Below are 20475 nucleotides of genomic sequence, written 5' to 3'. Positions count from 1 at the left end.
CCATCTCAGATGCAGAGAATCAGAGCGAGGCAGAGAATCAGAGCGAGGGACTCTTGGCACAGGTCCACAGAGCATTTTTTTTTTCCGTGAACTGGCATTGCAACCATATCCTAACAGTGGGAACTGCAGGCCAAACGCCGACGGGGCACCTCAGGCTTTGACGATGAAAGCAGCTATATGGCAAAGGCCCACACGGTTCTTGCTCGGATGGAAGAAGTTCAGTGATGGAGGTGAGAGGGAAGGTGGGACGATGCTGCTGGGTTCTTCCGCACTCCGACACCGACACCGCTACTCACAGCAGCCTCCATTTACTCCCCCCACTTCCCCTTATCCCCCCTACCCCGCACCCCTCTCTCCCCCATCACCCCCTTCTCCCCCACCCCCGCTCCACTGTCTGCAGGGCTTTGACCCTGATGTGGCTTACTCTGCAGAAACTGGGAAACGTCCTCCAGCTGGGGAATGTTGTCTTCGCGGAAACCGCAGTACTTTTCCAGAAGTGGGAAAATGTGGTTGTACTCATAGCAGGCGTGTGTTTTGTACAGGGACTTCAGCGTCCTGAACACCGTCCCCCAGGTCTTCTTCTCCTCCTCTGTGTACTCCACCCGAGGGATGGGCTGCCCACTAGAATACAGGCACAGAAAAGGTGTCTCCAGCAGGGAAGTGTCAGGGGGTCAGGGCGCACAATTGCAGTAGGGCCCCGAAAGGCGCCGCCACTGACCGGCATGGACTTCAAGAATTGTTTGAAAGAGGAAAGTCTCATAGGAAACACTGCTGTGTTGGCTCCCGCATGAAAACATGGTTTGGTTGAGGATTCGCTGTCATTCTGGGAAGTCGTTCGGCCTTTCTGCACCTCTCGCAGCCTAACTCAGCGGTTCTCAACCTTCCTAATGCTGTGATCCCTTAATATAATTTCTCAGGGCGTGGAGACCCCACAGCCATACAATTCTCTCATTGCTACATCATAACTGGAATTTTGCTACTGTTATGAGTCAGAATCGAAACATCTGATATGCAACCCCTTTGAAAAGGTCATTTGACCCCAAAGGAGCCACTGCCCACAAGTAGAGAATTACTGCTCTAAACTAGTTGTTCAAGGTAGAAGCTTGCTTTCAGGGGCTAGGCAGGTGACCGACATATGTAAGGCAGTATGTACAGGACAGTACAAAGAGTGGGAGCTGAGACAGCTAGACAATGCATCCTCTCTCCAAACAAAGACACCCAAGTTCTTTAAAAACATCAGAGTGTCTTGCATTATATCCACTAAAGCAATAACTTCTGGCTAACCTGAATTTAATAGATAGGGTATGTATTTGAAACTTGTCTGTGGAGTTTGCACCTGGTGAGTTTGATGTTTTTGATCCTGGGAAATTATGAAGCTGTTTAAATGCAGGCTAAGGTGCCATAGTGTATAAATCTACATAGTTTAAGATAGTTTAAGGTGTGTGTGTGTGTGTGTGTGTGTGTGTGTGTGTGTGTGTTGCTACATATCATAAGCACAGAGATCTGTCAACTAACCAAGTTCTGGGACAAAGCTAAGAAATTTATAAATATTGGGATGGGGGAACAAATAAGCAAGGCCATGCTAAGATATAAGATTTGCTTATATGTGTTGAAGCATCAACAGTTGAGCCTCACTGTCCTGAATGCACTGGGGAGGGAATGCCAAAGTGGACCTTAATACGCTCCCGAGGTGAGTGGTGCAAGCTACAGTTTAAGAGTCATTAGTTTGGTAGCTTCTGGGCTGTGTCCTGAAAACAATGAAAACCAAACAAAGCCTGACCTCCTGGGCCAGGGACTGTTCGCTGGGCTGCAGGCCTGCTCCACTCACGAGGGACATAAAGTCTAGGACAAAATGGGACTGTTTACCTTGGAACTGTGTGTCTGGTTCCAAACTAAGGCCCTCCCGCACTTTCAAAATTGTACCTCATCCAAGGACATTAGAGCAGAGACTTATTTTCTAGAGGAAGGTGGGCAGGGGGTGAGGAAGAAAGACAGATTGTTGGTTGAGAAATGAAAAGGACTCAAGCTCAGAGGATCTTCTGGTGGCCCAGCAGGGACTGCACAATCGTGTCACTGGAGCTTTCGCCTAAGACTACACCCTAATGCAGGGTTAAGTGGTGAAGGAAGAAAAGAAAAAGGCTTTGGAAGTAGAAACTGATCAAAACCCAGCCCTGCCATTTTCTAGATGTGTGGTCTCAGGCAATTTAGGAAACTTCTATGAGCATTAGTCCTGCAGTTAACAAATATTCTTGGATAAGATTATATGAAATGTTATGCATAAAGTAATATGTGTACGTATATATGCATGTATAAATTATTTTATGTAACATATAGATATGTGCATATCCTAATATTGTATATCCTAATATTGGAATTGGCAATAACCATTGATCATTAAGATAACTAGTTCTCATGTCAAAGAAAGACATTGATGGGGCAGCAGCACAGCCCTGTGGTTAAAGGCACTTGCTACCAAGCCTGCCTAGAACCCCACGGCGAGAGCACTGAGTCACACACGTTGCCCTGTGACTTCCACACGTGAATCATGGCAGGTACACACACACACACCACCACCACCACCACACTAAACAAACAAACAAGTTGCTAAAACAAAAACAAGAAAGGCAACTGGCATTTTTGGAACAAGTTTCCAGGAGTGGTGACATTTTGAATGCACAGCTGTCCTCCTGGTCAACATTTTCTCTTCTGGTGACCCAGCATCTCTTTCCCCTTCTTTCCCCTTTCAGGTTTGAGAAAGGGAAGGAAGAGTGCTGCCTCTGCAGGTGGGAGTGTGGGGAGGGTGGCCCACTCTCGGAACCTCTTTATCCTGACCACAGTGACTGGCTGACAAATGGCCCATGTCTCAGAACTAACAAGACCCCAATCACAGAACCTTGGCACTCTATAGGAAACAGTCCGAACTTCTCATTGAGTTGGGACATCGCATGGGAACTCTGAGAGAGATGAGACTGAGCCTGAAAAACAGCAACAGTCCTAAAGACCTGAGCCAGAAAAATGACATGAGACCCCAATCCTGGACCTGCTTAGGCCCAGGGTTTAGTAGACACGGTGGAAATGGTGAGAATTATTCTGGGGACAGATAAAGTGAAATCCTGCCTTTATCACTGGCTAGTTATTTGACTTTGACAAGTTATTCAACTTCTTTCAGCTTCAGCTTCCTCATCCGAATAGTAATTACAGCACTGAATACACACGTGCACACACACACACACACACACACACACACACACACACACACACTTCAGAGAAGGTGGTGTTTGGGATGTCTCTCCATCCACAGGTAGATTTTTGTTTGCCACATAAAGCCCCAGCATTTCCTTATGCCACCGACAACCTACAGAAGCTGTTAAAGTACTCGTACCTCAGTCTCTGGGACAGCTTTGGAGGTTCTTTTATGTGTTTCTCTTTTTTATTCCCTTAGCTCAGAAACTGCTGCCTCAAAACACCAAGTTTCCTGAGTCACAATTTACATATTCCCTGAGGACTCACAACAGCAGAGCCGTAATGTTCCCAAACAACACATCTGATATGGCCATTTTCTTCTGGCTAAAATAAAATAGAATTGTGAACAGGAAAAAAACGTCTCCCATCTGTCAGCTGCCCCGCACGGCTGGGTCAAATCAGACAGGTAGCACACAGGGTGTGGCTGCTCTGGCGGGTTCCGGGACTCATTACTTCACTGAGCAGCCAGCTCTCTTCTCCCTGGTCTAATGTGGAGACCAGAGGTGTTTCATTCATGATGGAAGCCTTTCCAATCATTTCAGACACAATAAATCATTAACTAGCAAAGCTCTGGAGAGGACTGGGCTGCAGCACAGTGTTTGATCTGCAACTTTTTAAAACATGTATTATTAAGGAGAGAGCTTAGACACACAGATACATACACCACATACATACATACACATATACACACATACAGACACAAAACACACACATATACATGCACACACATACATCATATACACACATACACATACTTATATATACATACACACACACATGCACACACACATACAAACACACACACATACACACACAGCAGGACATTCTAGGCCAGTGTTTCCAGCCTGGAGGGGGGATCAGGAGTATGCTCTGCTCTCAGTTGTCTGATGGAAAGACTTACTGGCGGTAGTTGTAGGCAATGTCAGCAAACTGCTTTCGTCTCGCCCGGTACACAGGATCTTTAAAGCCCTGAGAGAGAGAAGACACTTGATGACTCAAGTCTGCAGAGGGAGAGGCCTGGCACCTCCAGCAATGGTCTGAGTGGAAGCTGTTGAGCTATGACACTACATTGATGATGTGCTAAAACAAAGTCGTAGCTAAACACAGGGGCAGTTAATAGTTGGGATGACACACGCTCTGCCACACCTTCAAGCCAGTGGGATGTTCTCCACTCTGGGATTCCAATATCTGCAGGTATGCTCTGGTCGTAAAGAAGTATCATCTACATCATTCCCAGATTCTAAACTAACATGATGAAGCCAAGTCAGATGTCTGTGATGAAGACATAAAATATTCACTCAGTTTCAAGCAAGTAGTATGTTTAGTAATGCCTCCGTGTGTGTGTGTGTGTGTGTGTATGTGTGCGCGCGCACACACACACTCGAGCTGAGATATATGTACACTTGTAGGGGTGGAAGTTGGGAGCATGCTGAATCCAAAGGCCAAACTTGGGTGTCAATCCTCAGGAACCTTCTGCCTTATTTCAGGAGATAACCATATGACAACATGTCCAGCTTTTTACCTGGACCACGGGGAAAGAACATGGGTCATCATGCCTTACATCTGTACTTTCCTAACTGAGTTATCATAGCAGTTTCCATTTTAAAAAAAAGCCACTGTAGAAATTAGTATGGAGGCTCCCCTTCATTCCTTGCTAGACAAATGGATATGTGCCTACTGCTATGGAAATTTTATATTCTGCATTTTATTTTTCTTGAAATAGGGTATTTCTGGATATCCCAAACTGGCCTCAGTTCTCCTGCCTCAACTTCCCAAGTGCTCAGATTATAGGCCTGCCTGAGCCACCATGCCCTGCTGGCAATTTTTGAAAACGTCATTCTCCAGGTTTCTACACCTGTGGCAGCTTTGGACACAAACCTGCCAGCTAGATCAGTATGTGTGTTCTTCCAGAATCAACACCGATGCAGGGAAGCAGATCCATGGTGGAAAGGCCAGGCTGTGGTTCACCCAGTCCTCTGCTCTTTTTACTACACTTGAGTAATTGTGAACCTTTCTGACCTGGCAGGCACTCCACTGACTGAGCAAGCCACCCAGCCAGCAGGATGACAGGGACTTCTCTGAGGCTGACTGGCAGACAGTCTTCCCAGGCGTGCCAAGCAGCACATTTCCAAGGGAAAAGAGGCCGAGTGTGTCTGTGAGTGTTTAGGGTGGAGTGGGGCACATCATGAGTTGGAAGTATTCCAAACGACGAAGAGTGTATTTTACAGAAATGTTCACTGCGCTCTGAATCTTGGTGAGACAAGAGCCTAGTCTATCGCCATAGAAATCTTCCCTGCATAGAAATGTTCCCTGCAAACATTTCCCAACAAGCCCTTCCAGAAGGCGCTTCAGCTTCCAATTTATCTGTCTCTCCAGACATCCAAACCATAGACTGACTGACCTGAAAACTAAGGCTGTGTCATGGGCAGTGTTTAAGGATGCCTTTGAAGAAGGTCAATATTCCCTATTTTTTAAATGTTGCCTTTGTTTCCTTGGCTTGACTGACTTGTTGGGCTTTGTTAATTTTTTTTTTTTTTTTCATATCAGGGCCAGCCAGCATGGTCAAAAAAAAGTAAGGCAATTTATATGAGGTAATTTTACCTCATATGAGAACCTGGATATGGAAGTAAAGAAAGAAGAAACTGGAGAACCAGAAGCAAAAAAGATGGGAGGGAGAGAGAAGAAGAGGGAGGGAGGGAGAGAAAGACATTAGAAAAGATGTGTGTAAAGAGATATCTAGGCATTTACCCGGAGGCATTTTGAGAAAAAAAAAATCCAAATGTTTTACTCTAGTAAAAAAAAAAAAAAAAAAAAAAAAAAAAATTACCACATAGTTACTCCAAACCCAAAGCCCAATTATAGGAAATACTACTCAGTTTAAAGATTCTGTGACACGATTGTTACAAACTGCAAGTGGTTGTTGTCCCTCAAACACTGGCTGGACTGATATCATCAGTTACAAATGTGGGAACCAGAGACATGGCTCAGCAGCTAAGAGTTCTTGCTGTTCTTCCAGGGGATTCAGATTCCTTTTCTAGCACATACCTAAGGTAGCTCACAACCACCTGTAACTCCATCTCCAGGGGATACCACACCCTCTGCCGGGCTCCACGGGCACTCGCACACATGTGTCATGCAGTCTTACACAAATGCACACGCCCATGCATCAATAAAAAATAAAATAAAACAAAGAGGGAACTGGGAGTGTTTGTTCATCTGCTGCCCGCCTTTGAGACAGCAGGTTCCTGCTCTGTGGCCGGCTTGCCATCGTCCCAGCCTCATGGGTATCAGGATCGCAGGTGTACAGCGACCACACCAGGCTGCAGGAACCTGAGAACTTGCAGCTCACATAGGGTTCACTTTTGCTTTCTACCTTTGGGTAGTCTAGAAAGAAAGTTAAATTTCCAAGTATCTCCAGTATGCCATTGAGGGGAGGGAGGGAGAGGGCTAAACAATAACCATTTATTCATCCATTTCTTCATACTTGAACTCAAAATAGCAAATTAAATTTAACAATTGTCATCTTGACCACACAGTCTTAGCAGTTGATAGTATGTCCCTCTCTTTAGCCCCTCAAAATATAAAAGAAAGATTTTTCATTGGGCACCCTGAAGAATGTCGGCTTCTCTTTTGGTATTAGAAGGGCAGTGAAGCCCTGTTAGGCTATTTTCTGAAGGGTCCTGAAGTGTAAAAAAATAAGATAAAATACTTAATTTTCATTAATGTTTTCTAATCCTTCCCAAACTGGCAAGTTGAGATTTGGGAGCTGTGGCAGGAAAGTGCGGACACGAGAGAAAACTCATTCAGTGAAAAGATTTCTATTTCCCACTGCCCCCGGGAAGGGAAGGGGATGCTCAGGCCTAATTCACCCCCACTCAGCTATCATTCATCAGTAATGTCTTTGTCCGGGTCTTTAGGGATTTCCCACCTGTGAAAATAAAAGCCCAATGCAAACTTGCTTATCTAGCAGACAGTTCCTGTGTCCAGGGGAATATACAAGTGAAATGGTGCTAAGAAATGTTCTGTGGAGGTGGTGGCGAGAGTGGCTAGCCAGAAATGCTTTGTACATTTTTGAAGTTTTCTTCTGTGAATACGTAAATTTTTTGTGATTGGGAGGAAGCAAAGTAACAGTCTAACTCCATTTCAAATCACTTGTGGGTAGTGACAGGGGATCTAATACATGAACGGACATGTGTAGTGTCTTGTGGAGATTCATTACTTGGGAAGGGCCCTTACTACATTCCTCTCCAGCTCTGTGTCTCTAAAACATTCAGTATCAGGCTGAAAAGACCTCCCACCAATCAGATCTCAGGGACTTTGGTCCATTAGGTATCTCTGGTTAGATCTGTGACCTTGTAGTCCATCCTTTGGGGACTTGGCTTTCCGTTTTCTAGGTGGCTAAGTGGTCCCACAGGTCTCCGTGGCCATCCCTGCAAACTGCATCCTGGATTAAGCTGTAATTGGTGCCGACTGATCACCCTGTCTCAACTTAGACTAATAGCAGCAATTTCACCAGCACTGCACGTGACTTATTTACAATCACCCTGTCTCGATTAAGCTAATAGCAGCTATTTGGCTTGCCTGGCATGTAACCAAGAATGTTTTGACAGGAATGCATATTGCCAGTGAAGAAGTGATGAAGGGAAAGGGCTCAAAAGATGGAGACGTCTGCAAGATAAGAAATTATGACAGCACCAGAGCCTATATGCAGCCCCTTCACGGTCTCAGAAATTTTATTACTTACGGGCATTTCTGACAAGCCTTCTGAGCATCCTTCTAGACTGATACATCTCATGCACCATTTCTTCGTGTCACTGCTGTGTACAGAGGCATGCCATCTTAAGGACAGCAAGGAGATCATGGGTCTTGAGCTGCTATGGTGCACTCACTGCGATCACAGCCTCTTGGTCAGTTTATCCCTCTGACTTAAGTTCCCTCGTAAGGGAAATGAGATCGGAATCACACCTGCTTCGCAGAGTCTCGTGGACAGGGTTAAGTCACAGAACATCAAGCACAAATGTGACCACAGGACAAGAACTCAGGGAATGCCATAGCTATGCAAAAAGGCACAATTGTGAAACCTGGGGAGTCTGGCTCAGAACATAAAAAGTACACTCTGGAATGAGACTCTGGGTTCCTTCACAAGTCCTTGGGCCTTTTAAAGGCATCTACAGGGCCAGCCAGATGGGTCAGCAGGATAAGACACTTGCTGCTCAAGCCAAGTGACCTGAGATTGGTACCTGGGGCCCACATGGTAGTAGAAATTTCCTCAAATTCTTCTCTGCTCTCCAGAGGAGTGCAAGACCACACATGTCCCCATCCATATACGTCATACATGCACACACATTCTATCTTTCTAACAGTTTTTTTTTTTTTTTTTAGATAGGGTCTCTCTCTACATCATCCTGGCTGTCCTAGAACTCAGTATATAGATCAGGCTGGCCTCAAACTCAGAGATCTGCCTGACTTTATCTCCTGAATGCTGGGACTGAGATCATGTGCCACCAAGCCCAGCTTATAATTTTTAAAATAAAAGATAACAGGTGTTGAAAATTTTGAAAAGAAAGGGGACCACTTGAATTCTATTTATGGGAACAAAAAACAGTGTATCCATTACAGAAAATGATATGAGGTCTCTTGAATCATGAAATGCAGACTCTTCACACAGTCCTTCCTATGGTAACAGAGTTCAATGCTGACATCTGGAGAAGAGATGGGAGAATGGCTTTCAGGGGCCAGGGATGAGAGTGTAGCCTTCCAGGAGCCTACCTTGACTTAGGTCTATAGCTTTTCACAGAGATGCCCTCAGTTTCTCTTTTCTGTACGGTTATTCTGTCCTGTTGCCCTTGCTCTCCCCAGGTCTCCACACTCTTAACTTTCTGCGCCCCCTCTCTTCCCTTGTTCTCTCTCTTCAACCACAACCTCTGTCTATTCTATCTCTCCTCCCAAGTGAGATTTACACACCACCCGTGGGTCCTCTGTGCTACTTATCTGCAGTGGGTCTGCCTCGTAGTATGCTTCTCCTGTACTATATGGCTAAAGTCCACTTACAAGTGAGTACATGCCGTGAGTGTCTTTCTGGTTCGGAGTCACCTCCCTCGGAATGATCTTTTGTAGTTCCATGCATTTGCCTGCAACTGTCATGAGTTTTTAAATGGATGAGTAAATGTGTGACTGTGCCGAGATGGGTGCTCAATCAGAGACTTCTAGCAGCAGAGGACACCCTCTAACTAGACTAGTCTCCTGGCAGAGGAAGGGGGACACCAACCCACCCACAAAAACTTCGACACAAAATTTACCCTGCCTACAAGATGTGCAGGGATAAAGATAGAGCAGAGATTGAGGGAATGTCCAACCAATGCCTGGCCTAAACAAAGACCCCAATATCAGGGAATGACAACCCCTGAAACTATGAATGATGCTCTGCTAGGCTCACAGGAGCCTGACAGAGTTGTCCTCTGAGAGGCTTTACCCAGCAATGCCTCAAAACGGATGCTGAGAATCACAGCCAAACATTGCAAGATGTGTAGGGAGTCTTGTGGAAAAGCGGGAGGAAAGAGAAAAGGACCTGGAGGTGACATGAGCTCCAGAAGAAGACCAACAGAGCCAGCTGGGCCCAGAGGGGACTGCTGAGACTGAAGCATCAACCAAGGGCCATGCACAAACTTGACCTAGCCCCCCCCCATAAAGATGTAGCAGATGGGCAGCTTAGGCCTCATCTGGGTCCTCTAGTAAGGGAAGTGGGGACTGCATAGGACACAGACTAATTTGCGAGGTTTTTATCACTTCTCCCTAGAGATACTGCCTTGCCAGGCCACAGGGAAAGAGGACACACTCAGTCCTGATGCAACTTGATGAGCTGGGTCTGATGGGAAAGAGAGTTCCTCTTTTCTGAGGAAAAGGGGAGGAGGGGAGGAAAGGAGGTGGGACTGGTAGGGGAGGAGGGATGGGGCTACAACAAGGATGTAAAGTGACTTTTGTTTTTAATGTAACCTTGGAAGACCAGGAGGGGTTTGCCAGTGGGAATGAACAGGGATGATGGGGATCCACTCAAGTAGAGGGCACAGCAAGTGGTCAGTCTGGGGAACGGAAATCAAGCACAACCATTAGAAGCCTGCCTACAAAGCTTATAGCTGCTATCTCAGGCTTCCCTGGCATCACTCTGAGAGAAGTGGACGCTGGTGGGCACAGACGAGATCTTCACTATAACTTCTGCTCCCTTTCCTTAATTGTATGGAACACAGCTCTCACAGACACCATTTCCAGAAAGTCCTCACCTGAAAATGAAAAGTCCAACCCTCCCAGGGTGCTGACTGACAATAGATTTAAGGACATGCTGAGAATTTAGTATAGTTCCTAGGACACAGGAGGATCAGAAAAGATTAACTAGGAATGCTTGACAAATACTTGTGGAAAGGAAGAAAGGGAGGAAGAAGGGAAGAAGAGAGAGAGGAGGAGAAAGAAGGAGAAAGAAAAAGGGAGAGAGGGAGACAGAGAGAGAGAGGGAGGGAGGGTGGGAGGGAGGGAGGGGAGAGAAAAGGGAAAAACAGAAAGTGGGGAAAGTGAGGGAGAGGGAGAATGAAGAAGAGAGACAAAGAGGAAGAAAGAGAGAGAGCAAATAAGGCCGGAGGGACAGAGTGAAGGACAGACTGCCATCCTATCCCATTTCCTCAGTTAGCTGAAGCTTCAGGCAGGGTGCCTTTACCCTACATTTCTAGAACAATCCTTCCCTTCCTTCATTTCACAAAGTGGCTGTTTGGGAGGCACTGAATCACTAGGTCAGACACAAATGGATCCTGCCAAAGACAGGGGGTCAGGGGAGAAAGGGATCACACTGACTGCAAGGGACAGAATGGAACAGAGGGTCCTTGAAAAAGAACAGCCCCTTCACAGCTAGGCTGGTGTCTGCTTGCAGTTCACACCTTGAGGCCAGGCCATGACTTTGCTCTGTGCTTGGCCCCTGTTGCTAGCATCTGATGAAAGACCGAGGGAACAGAGAGAGCCTGGCGCCTCCCCTACAGGGGGACTGTGTACCTGATATGTTGTGCTTTTATGATAAAATTCATGACATTGAGAGGCTCAGAAGCCAAAGATTTGGCCTGGGTTGGCAAAGTGAAACGAATTCCAGAGACTTTTAAGGCCAACTTTAGCTTCTGAGGGGACATGAGATTCAAGGGAAGGACACTTCCCTCTTTCTCTCTCTGGACTGGCCTCTTCCACCCAAATGATTAGGATTGAGGCCAATGGGAAGAACAGAAGGTCAAGGCAGGATGAGGGGCTGATGAGAAAAGCCCTGGTGTGTGCATCCCGCTGGTTGAGGCTGGTCAGACTTGCTTTCCTGGGGGAAGAGATCTCTGGAGACATTTTTTGCTTGTAAGGCCCACAGCTAAGAGACTCAAGCAGAAGCTTGTGAGAGGGGAGATCAGAGTGTGATTAGCGTGGCCTTTGCCACCCCGAGGCTCCAAGAAATGAGCTGTGTCACACAGGGAGACAACAGAGAATCTGTCTCCAGAGTTGGTGCTTTCGCTCTGTGTTCAGTGTGGTTGGATGTCATTTGGTTTGACCTGGTCATTAGTTTTGGTCTGGTCTAGTTTGGATTCTAGAGACAGATTCTCACTATGTAGCCCAGGCTGCCTCAGCATTCCTGAGCCTCCTGCTTGAGGCTCAGCAGTGCTACACCATGTCTGTGTAACAGAGTGTGCCAGGCCTAAACAGGAGGCTCAAACACAACTTCTGTCCTAACGCAGGACACTTTATTCTAACATCACAACTAAGATTCGGGAAAGCCACTACCAGTCCATTCGAAAATGTGAGGTAGAGCTCTTCACTCTGTGTAACAGTGAAGAAGGGTTTGTGGTGGCAACGCCTCATGAGTGACAAGTCTGGGTTGATGTGAGTGTAAGGGACGCTCTCCCAGACATCAGTATTATTTTAGAAAAGTGTGAAAGTAAGGTTTTTGTGGGTTTTTTTTTTCCTGCTTTGAAGTATAGAGGATGGATCAATTCATCTTGTTTCTGGTCAAAAAAATACTTTTTTTTTTTAATTGAAGGATGGAATAAAAAGGAAACTCTGGATAACTGAAGTTGCTGGGGTCTTCCTCATTCATTTCAAGTCTTCTCACAAGGGTTTGCTGCTTGAGTTGCAGCAGGTGCCAGGTTCCCCTGTTTTAAAAGGCCAGCCCACGGCTCCCCACTTGTTGAGTTCCTGCCACCAGCAGGAACTACCCAGAGTACTGGGTAACATCCAAGGAATCAAGGTTCTATCGACAGGACATTGGAGAAGTGGGTACCTGTCATCACTGGACCTGTGTGAGATGGATACCTTCGAGCTGAAGGAAACTGTCCCTGGGAAGAATCAGCCTTCTGTTAGCTATTGAACACCACAAAGCAGTGAGGAGATGGAATAGCACCAGCCACACTAAAACCCTGTTCATATAAACAGCTTCCTGGTTATTAAAGGCCGGAGAGCCACTGCCTGGCAGAGAGTAGAGAACACGAGGTCATAATGACACGCGGCCCACCTAAGGAAGCTAGCTGCCAGACCACCTTAAGCTTCTGCCTGGACTGTTCACCTCCAAGGACCGTTGGCCCGAGAGACAAAGAAGGAATAAGAAGATTGCCTACACAAACACACACACACACACACACACACACACACACACACACACATATACACACACACACACACTCCTCTAGTGAGAACTATTAAAAAAAAAAGCCAAAAACAAACCAAATCTGTCCTTTGCCCACAAGATGCAGGCACGGGGAAATTCCCCACTCCTGAAAATCCGATTGAATCTGTACTTGAGCTGCCTCTCTCACCATCATACCTAAGGTGCCATCCACCCACCTCCACCACGGCGAATACTCTTGGAAGCAGGTGTGATCTTCTCAGCCAAATGTCCCTTCTTCCCCATCTGTCTAAAGCCTTCTACTCAGCTCCCCAATGTCACCTCTCTCACTGTCCCTTAGCTGTGCTTGACTGAAATGTCCATCAAATGTACAAGGGCAGAAAAATGAATACACACAACTGTATAGAGAGATAGCATTTTCTGCCTATTGGCTCACATTCACTCCAATAGTAATGACGCCAGTAATGACGACAGCAAGGTCTCATGGTCTCGTTAATCTTTGCTTTCCCAGTCCTGGCATACGTAGGAACTCAGTTTTAAAAAATTGACCAAATAAACAAACACTGCTCCAAGCTAAAGAGGTGGAGGAGGGGAGAGGCAGAGAAGGCGGAGAGAAGGTTGGAAGACTCGTCCTCAGAGCCCTGGACTCACTGGGTGGTCTGCGTCCAGTTCGGCTCCATAGCTCAGAATCTGGTTGGCGAATCTGTCCAGCTCTTGAATGGTCCTCGGGAACCAGGGCACTGCAACACAGAAAGGGCATAGTCCTGAGTGCAGATTGTGGGACATGTGGGTAATATCCTTTCTGAAACCCAGTTTGTCAAGCCAATACTGACAGTAAACAGGGTTCTGCATCGCTCCTAAATTGTTAAGTCCATTTCCTTGGGAAGCTGATTTTAAAGAGGCCCCAAAAAGGCCTCCAGGCTTAGACTGAGCCCTGGCCTCTGCTGGTCTTTGGGACCTCTGTCTCAGCGAATAAGGAATGAGGAGGTCTCCTATCCCCTCCTTTAAGGGACTCTTTCCCTGCCTACAGAACACAGGACAAAGCAAGTTCTGCACTGAGGAATATTAGACCTTTGGAACTCTGATTGAAAACCATACCCTGGCTCTGTCTCAGGCCTAAACATTTTCCTGAATTGTCTCAAACATCCGCTGCCCACCGTTTATATTAGCTGTCAACAGTGGGGTGTTTTGCAGCAAAATATTATGTATAGCCCCAATATGAATTAGACAAAAATTAAAGATTAGCCCTTAGACCCCCAGCTTCCCACCACATTACTCCCTCCTGAGTGCCTGCACACCCCACAAAACCTCTTGATCTCAAAACCAGTGACAGCCCTTGTGAAAGCGACATGGTCAGGGGCTTGCTTTCCAAGGTAACATCATGAGGGCAGAGAGGCTGCAAGAGTTTTGTGTCAGCAGTAACTGTGTCCTTCCCAGAGAGGGGCCAGGGAGAAGCAGACGACACCACTCAAATCCTTGCGGCTTATAAGAAACAGACACACTGCGTCCAAGTGTCCTGTGTATGGACAGATAGAGATAGTAGGAAGATTTGAACTCTAAGTGCCCTTGGCATGAGGGAAACAGGAGCCATGAGGGTTCCGTGGCTGTGAAGAGGTTGAAAGGAACAGAGTAGAGGAAGGATCTCTAGTTATATGAACATATAAAGCTTTAACAATAGTGACCACCGTTCACAGCCTCTGCTCTGACCTACTTTTTGTGTCTGAAGTCTTCCTCAGATAAAGACGATATTACAGCCTCTACTATACAGATGAAAAGCTGAGTATTTAAAAGCCTGAAAATCAAAATAATTGGCTTAAGATCACACAGGGACTAAGTTGGTGCCAGAATGATACAAGCAGATAGATAGTCATGCAGGGTCCATGAAGTGAGCCAAGGGAGCGGCTGTTACCCCCTCTCCCTAAACCGGGCTGAATTTGCAAGCAGGCCCGGCCTGGCTTCAGCTGGTCAGCGTCTCTGTGCTCACTCCCTTCTCTGTGAAAATGGACACAGTAACAACAGGCAGGGCAGCAAATGTCTTCTGAAGCCTTACCACGTGGTAGGCACTGGGGTTAGCATTTGGGGTGGAATGTGTTCTTTAAGCTGAAGTTCCTGTGAGGAAGGACAGGGGAGTAATGGGTACAGCCAGAGTAAGGTCCTGCAGTCTATCGGCTCAAGTGGGCTGAGAAAGAACACTTGTGCCATCTAGCGGTCTTTCTGAGGAACTGTCCTCTGGAGATCTAAGAATCAGCACGGATTTTCCCTAAAATTTCACCAATTGCACTCATAAAATGAAGTCAGAGCCTGGTTTTTGTGGATCCGACCTGCCCAAGCTCCCTGCTTCCCACGCCAGCAATGCAGGGCATCTCTGGGTGCGGCTCTTCTAACTATGGCACGGAGGTGCTCAAAGGCTTTGTGACTGTAAAGCACTCTGGTTTTTAAGAGCAGATGAACAGGTTTTCAAGTGTTTCCCAGCCTTGGCTGAGGAACTTATCCACAAACCTGCACTTTATTTCTGACTAGTATCTGGAATAACTCAATCTGACTCAATATCAGAGTCCCAAGGGTCCCAGGAGTTTGAAGTTCACACAGACAACACACACACACACATGCAGAAGCACAGGAGCACATGCGTGTATACATGCCCAGAAGCAAGCATATGCACACACACATGCATGCCCTCGCCCAGGGTTCACGTCCAGCTGCCCCCTTGCTGGGTCTCAAGGGGCACTGACACCTACTTGACTGCGCTGGCTCTGCAGCCTGGCTGGCTCGGCAGTTTCTCACACTGGCTTTAAAGCACGGGTCTCCTGCCTACATCTCCCCTCGAGAGGGAGGAGACAACAGAACCGTTCTTAGCTTACGTACTGACACCACTTAGGTGACAGGTATTGTCCTCAGCACGTTTCGGGAGCTTCCCCCTCCCATTCTCACCATGACACCATGAAGTGGAGCACATTCTTTTTTCCTACTTTACAGAGGACGGCACCAAGGAACAGGGAGGAAAGTCTCAAAAGATAACTTCTTACTTACTCTAGGCTGCTGAAACTTTGGCGCCTCTACCCAGCAACACCTTCTTCCTGCCTGCCAGGTGTAGAGGGTGTGGAGTCCTTGTGCTCACAAATAGGCAGGCGAGCCGGGAATGTTAAGCACAGCGCATAGGCTTGTCTCTTCAATGGAAGGGATGTGTATCCTGTTTTCCACCCAGAACCCTGGGAGTGGATGCCATTAACAGCAAGGTGCTCTGTGCTATCTGGAAGGCCAGGGCACACCTGAGTCCCCTACTGTCCCGTTCAGCCCAGACCCTTCCTCTCTAGACACTTAGCTTGAGCATTGTTTCCCAGTCAATAGAACCCATCCCTTAAGGGTAAGGTCACATCTGTGTGATTGAGACCACACCTGATGTCCCGCCAGGCCCTCAAGATGCACATGGCATTGAGATAAATGCTACCAGAAAATCTTTTTCCAAAATATTGTTGTTCTTAAGTGCCTAAAAAGTAAACTGCCCGGAACCAGACTCTAGAAGTTTGAACCAACAATGGATAACTAGGTCGTGTTGAAGCAGATTTCCTTTTGCGTCCTGCTGGCTGTAACATTTGCAGGGACCCCCACAGCCAGGAGAACTGCCTTCCAGCTCTCTCCCCTAAGCTTTGCCCCAAGCTGTCCTTTCTCCTCCAGCCCAGAGTTTTCCTGCCATAATGAAATTCTATTATGAGCATTGGTGCTGGTGTCTGTTTCCTGGTCAGATTCAGAAAGATCAGGTCTCCTGTGAGACCTCACCTGTCTCTTCAGGTGTTGCCAGCAAAGGTCCTCTCTGAATGGCCCTGGTTTGGACACCAAGACCTGCCCCCTCCTCTTTGTGGAACCATTAACAACCCGACCTACCCCCGTTGCTTCTTGCTCATTTACGTCTTGCGCTGTGAAGTGTCTACCACAGGCAGGCTAACGAACTCATCTATCATTCAGCTAGAATGATGGATTCTATAACTACATTCATTCATTCATTCTAACTCAGATCCATTCAGTTACCACTGGTGTATTTGTGCATATGTGTGTATTTGTATGTATGTGTGCATGTGTGTGTAAGTGCTGAGGGAATAAACTGTCTCTCTTCAATTTCAAGTAGACACTGTATTATTGTTACTATATGTTGAGGGTTAGATTTCCAGAGCTTATTCATGCTACAACTTAAACTTTGTTCCATTGACCAATATCTCCCTATTTTTCCTTCATCCAGCACCTGGAAAGCACCATTCTCTGCCCTTGTGAATTTGACTTTCTGGCCTAATTTCATAGTCTTTGAATGGATACCCATAAGAGGTATAGTTGGGTCATATGTTGGTTCTATTTCAATATGAGGGACAGCTTTATACTGGGTTCCATAAGACTGAAGCAATTTACTCTTCATCAGCAGCGTACAAGGATTCTCTTTTTCCAAAGCCCTCACCAACACTGTTATCTCTTCTTCTTTGTGAGTTACGAGGTGCTGCATAAAGGACATAGAAGCCTCCAGTCTGGAGATCCTAGTGGCTCAGCCCTACTCTGCCAGAGCTTGATGGGCTCTCGGACAGTCAGAGTTCTCACCTGCTTCACTGGTTTCCTATATCTTCTGAGGACAGTCAGGCTAGAAATGGCAAAGAGCCCCAACATAGAGCCAGACTGCCTGCGTTGGCATTCTGTCTCTGCTCTTACTGTGTAAGGTACCAGAAAAGTAACTAAAGCTCCAGGGCCTCAATATTCCCCCTGTAAAATGGTAATGGGAGAACTATGACAGAGTATGCTTTCATAAAAACAATACGAGCTTAAATGAACCAATGTATATGCTTTTCCTGAAAAGTTGTGGCAAATAGTGTTATTGGTCTACTGTAAACACACACAGACACACACACACACAAGAGGGAGGAGTGGAAGGGAATGAAGGAGAGAGAAAGGAAGAGGGAGAGGGATTGAGAGAAAGTTAGGTTCCTCATCACACAAAGAGCAGAGCAAAATTTCCAAACAAACAAACAACAAACTGGTAAGCATGTCACTTCCTTCAAGGTGTAATTCTACATACATACTTGTGTTTTGTCTTCTGGATCCACAAAATTGATTCAAATCGTCTTTCTTCGCTGTTAGATGAACTGATATGACACATCTTAGCCTAATGGTCAGCACACAGAGGGGCTTGATCCGAGCTTACTATGATGCCAGATTTAATAATCCTGGCAGCAATGAAAGAGGGGAACGAGAGGTTGGGGTGAAAACGGCTTCTCCATCCAGCTCTGATATCAATGTCTTTCTTAATTTCGGTCCTCAGTGAGTTTTGTGTTCTGAGATGTGTGGGGTGCTGTGAGAGGCTGGCACCTGAAAAGATGCTGCCACCACAATCAGTGCTGCAGCTGCATTTATCTTCTGGGAGTACCGACACTACAGCCCCCAAGGCACCATCCACAGGATCCCTTCACCAAAGCCCAGGGGGCAAGCGGTGCTATCTTCCAACTGAACACCAGAGGGCAACAAAGCCAGCCAGTCCCGGATCTGATGGGTTCTTCCCGCAAAGCAGAAACAACCTAGTTGGGCTCATAAGGCTCACTTCCAGCCTCTTAGCAGAAAGGAAATGAGTTATTAATTAACTAATTGTCATAATTAAATAAATTATAGAGATTGAAAAAATTACAAAGACTCAAGATATAAAGTACAAAGCAGCGGGTAAGAATCAGGCCTTTGTGCTCAGGGCCAGGTCTAGAGACCGCAGGAGACTCTAAGGCCGCTTCATAAGGGCCTGGGGTGTCCACCCAAGTGCAGATGGCTCTGATGGCTTTTGAGCCCCACTGTCATACAGAAATGGCCAAAACACAAGGCTGTGCAGGAAAAATGGAAAAACTTGGAAACTCCGGACCTAGGCTTTGATTGTTAGATTTCTCTGCTAGTTCACAATTTTGAAATTTACGCAAATTGTTTAATCTCTCAGTGGTTCTCTAGTCTCTTATCTGCGAAATGACCATAGAAATCATGTCTTGGGGCTGGAGGGGTGGCTCAGCAGTTAAGAGCACTGACTGTTCTTCCAAAGGACCCAGGTTCAAATCCCAGCACCCACACAGTAGTCCACAACTGTTTGTAATTCCAGTGCCAGGGGATCCAACCCCCTTACACGGACATACATAGAGGCTGAACACCAATGTAAAACTTTTTTCTAAGTTACTACTTGTGTTAATAAATTCTTTAAAAAAGAAACCGCATATCTCTTGGTACATGAACATCTGGCATGTTTTTCATTTACCTGTCCTCTTCAACACACCCCAACACATTACCACTCATTACAAATCTTGACTATTTCTAATGATCACTCAGTCTCCTTCCAGCCGCCAGCCTGCCCACATCACCTTCAGGACTCTTTAACAGAGAAGCAGAGCTGCTGTCAGCAACTGCAGCCAGCTGTCCCTGACTCGGTCGCCTGCTTGTCAGACTCTTTTCCTCCTGCTAGGTTGCCTCGTCCAGTCTTGACATAATGGTGTGTGCCTGGTCTTGTTGTGCCTTCTTTTGATGTCCCTGGGAGACCTGCTTTTTTTTTTTTTTTTTTTTTTTTTTTCTGAAAGGAGGCAAAGGGTGTTTCTGGGGAAAAGAAGAGGTGTAGGGAAGACTGGAGAGGGGGACTGTAGTTTCGATGTGTTATATGAGAGAAGAATTTTAAAAGAAATATGTCCTTCAGAGAATTGATAATGGCATCAGTGGAGATGGAGAGGACTCAGTTGGTAAATCACCTTCCTAGCAAACATGAAAACCTGAACTCAGATACACAGAGCCCAACCCGTATAAAGCTAATCTAGCATGCTCTCGTAACCCCAATGCTCCCACAGCAAAATGACAGGCAGCAACTGGGGAGGCCCCAGGAGCTCAGGGGCCAGCTAGTCTGGTGCCCACGGAGGTGAGACAGAGAGAGCCTGTCTCAAACAAACAAGAAGGGGGAGCCCAAACCAGAGGTTGTCCTGTGACTGCCACACTCATGCTGTGACACTGGCATGTGCACACACAGGATTAAAAATTATTAGCTATGTATAAACAGATGAGGAGGGCTTACCACAGTGTTTAACACACAATAGGAGATTTTAAAGTTTTTGGTGGTATTGTTATTCTCACTGCTATTAAATGGCCATAGAGTAAAAGGTGATGGGTCTGGGACATCTTGTTGATGGCTGGCCAGCTCTACCTGGACTCAAACCCTTACCTCTTCCAAGGCCTTTGCCATCAGCCTATGTCCTGTGGGATAGAAGGACACAGGTCAATTAAGAGTTTGCACACTGTTGTCTGGGAATAAGAGACTTAAGAAAGAGACCTGGAGTCTTTCAGAGGACATCTATGGTAGGCTCTGTCCCCTGCTCCCTCTCTTCAACCTCTTTTGGTGTTTAATTTATTTGTCCTTCTGAATGAGAATTAAGCATCCTCCCTAGGGTCCTCCTTGTTACTTAGCTTCTTTAGGCCTGTGGATTGTAATGTAGTTATCCCGTATTGTACGGCTTATATCCACTTATAAGTGAGTATATCTCATGGGTGTCTTTCTGGTTCTGGTGTTACCACAAAGAAAGAAAGAAAGAAAGAAAGAAAGAAAGAAAGAAAGAAAGAAA

General features: G+C 46.3%; 1 protein-coding gene across 1 annotated transcript in view; it reads right to left on the bottom strand.

The window, feature by feature from the left end:
- Pah (phenylalanine hydroxylase) overlaps window positions 1-20475 on the bottom strand; it is an 84878-nt gene that overhangs the window by 38584 nt on the left and 25819 nt on the right. Inside the window, exons 4-6 of the mRNA XM_055627965.1 lie at window positions 13526-13614; window positions 4145-4212; window positions 425-621 (exon numbers count right to left, since the gene is read on the bottom strand). Of these exons, the coding sequence (XP_055483940.1) occupies window positions 425-621; window positions 4145-4212; window positions 13526-13614 (354 nt within the window). The remainder of the gene's footprint in view (window positions 1-424; window positions 622-4144; window positions 4213-13525; window positions 13615-20475) is intronic.

The sequence above is a fragment of the Psammomys obesus genome, unplaced genomic scaffold (genome assembly GCF_907164565.1).
Source record: "Psammomys obesus unplaced genomic scaffold, mPsaObe1.curated_primary_1811, whole genome shotgun sequence".
NCBI classification, from domain to species: domain Eukaryota; kingdom Metazoa; phylum Chordata; class Mammalia; order Rodentia; family Muridae; genus Psammomys; species Psammomys obesus.
Note: the sequence above shows the minus strand (reverse complement) of the source record. Positions and strands in the feature narration are given on the sequence as shown.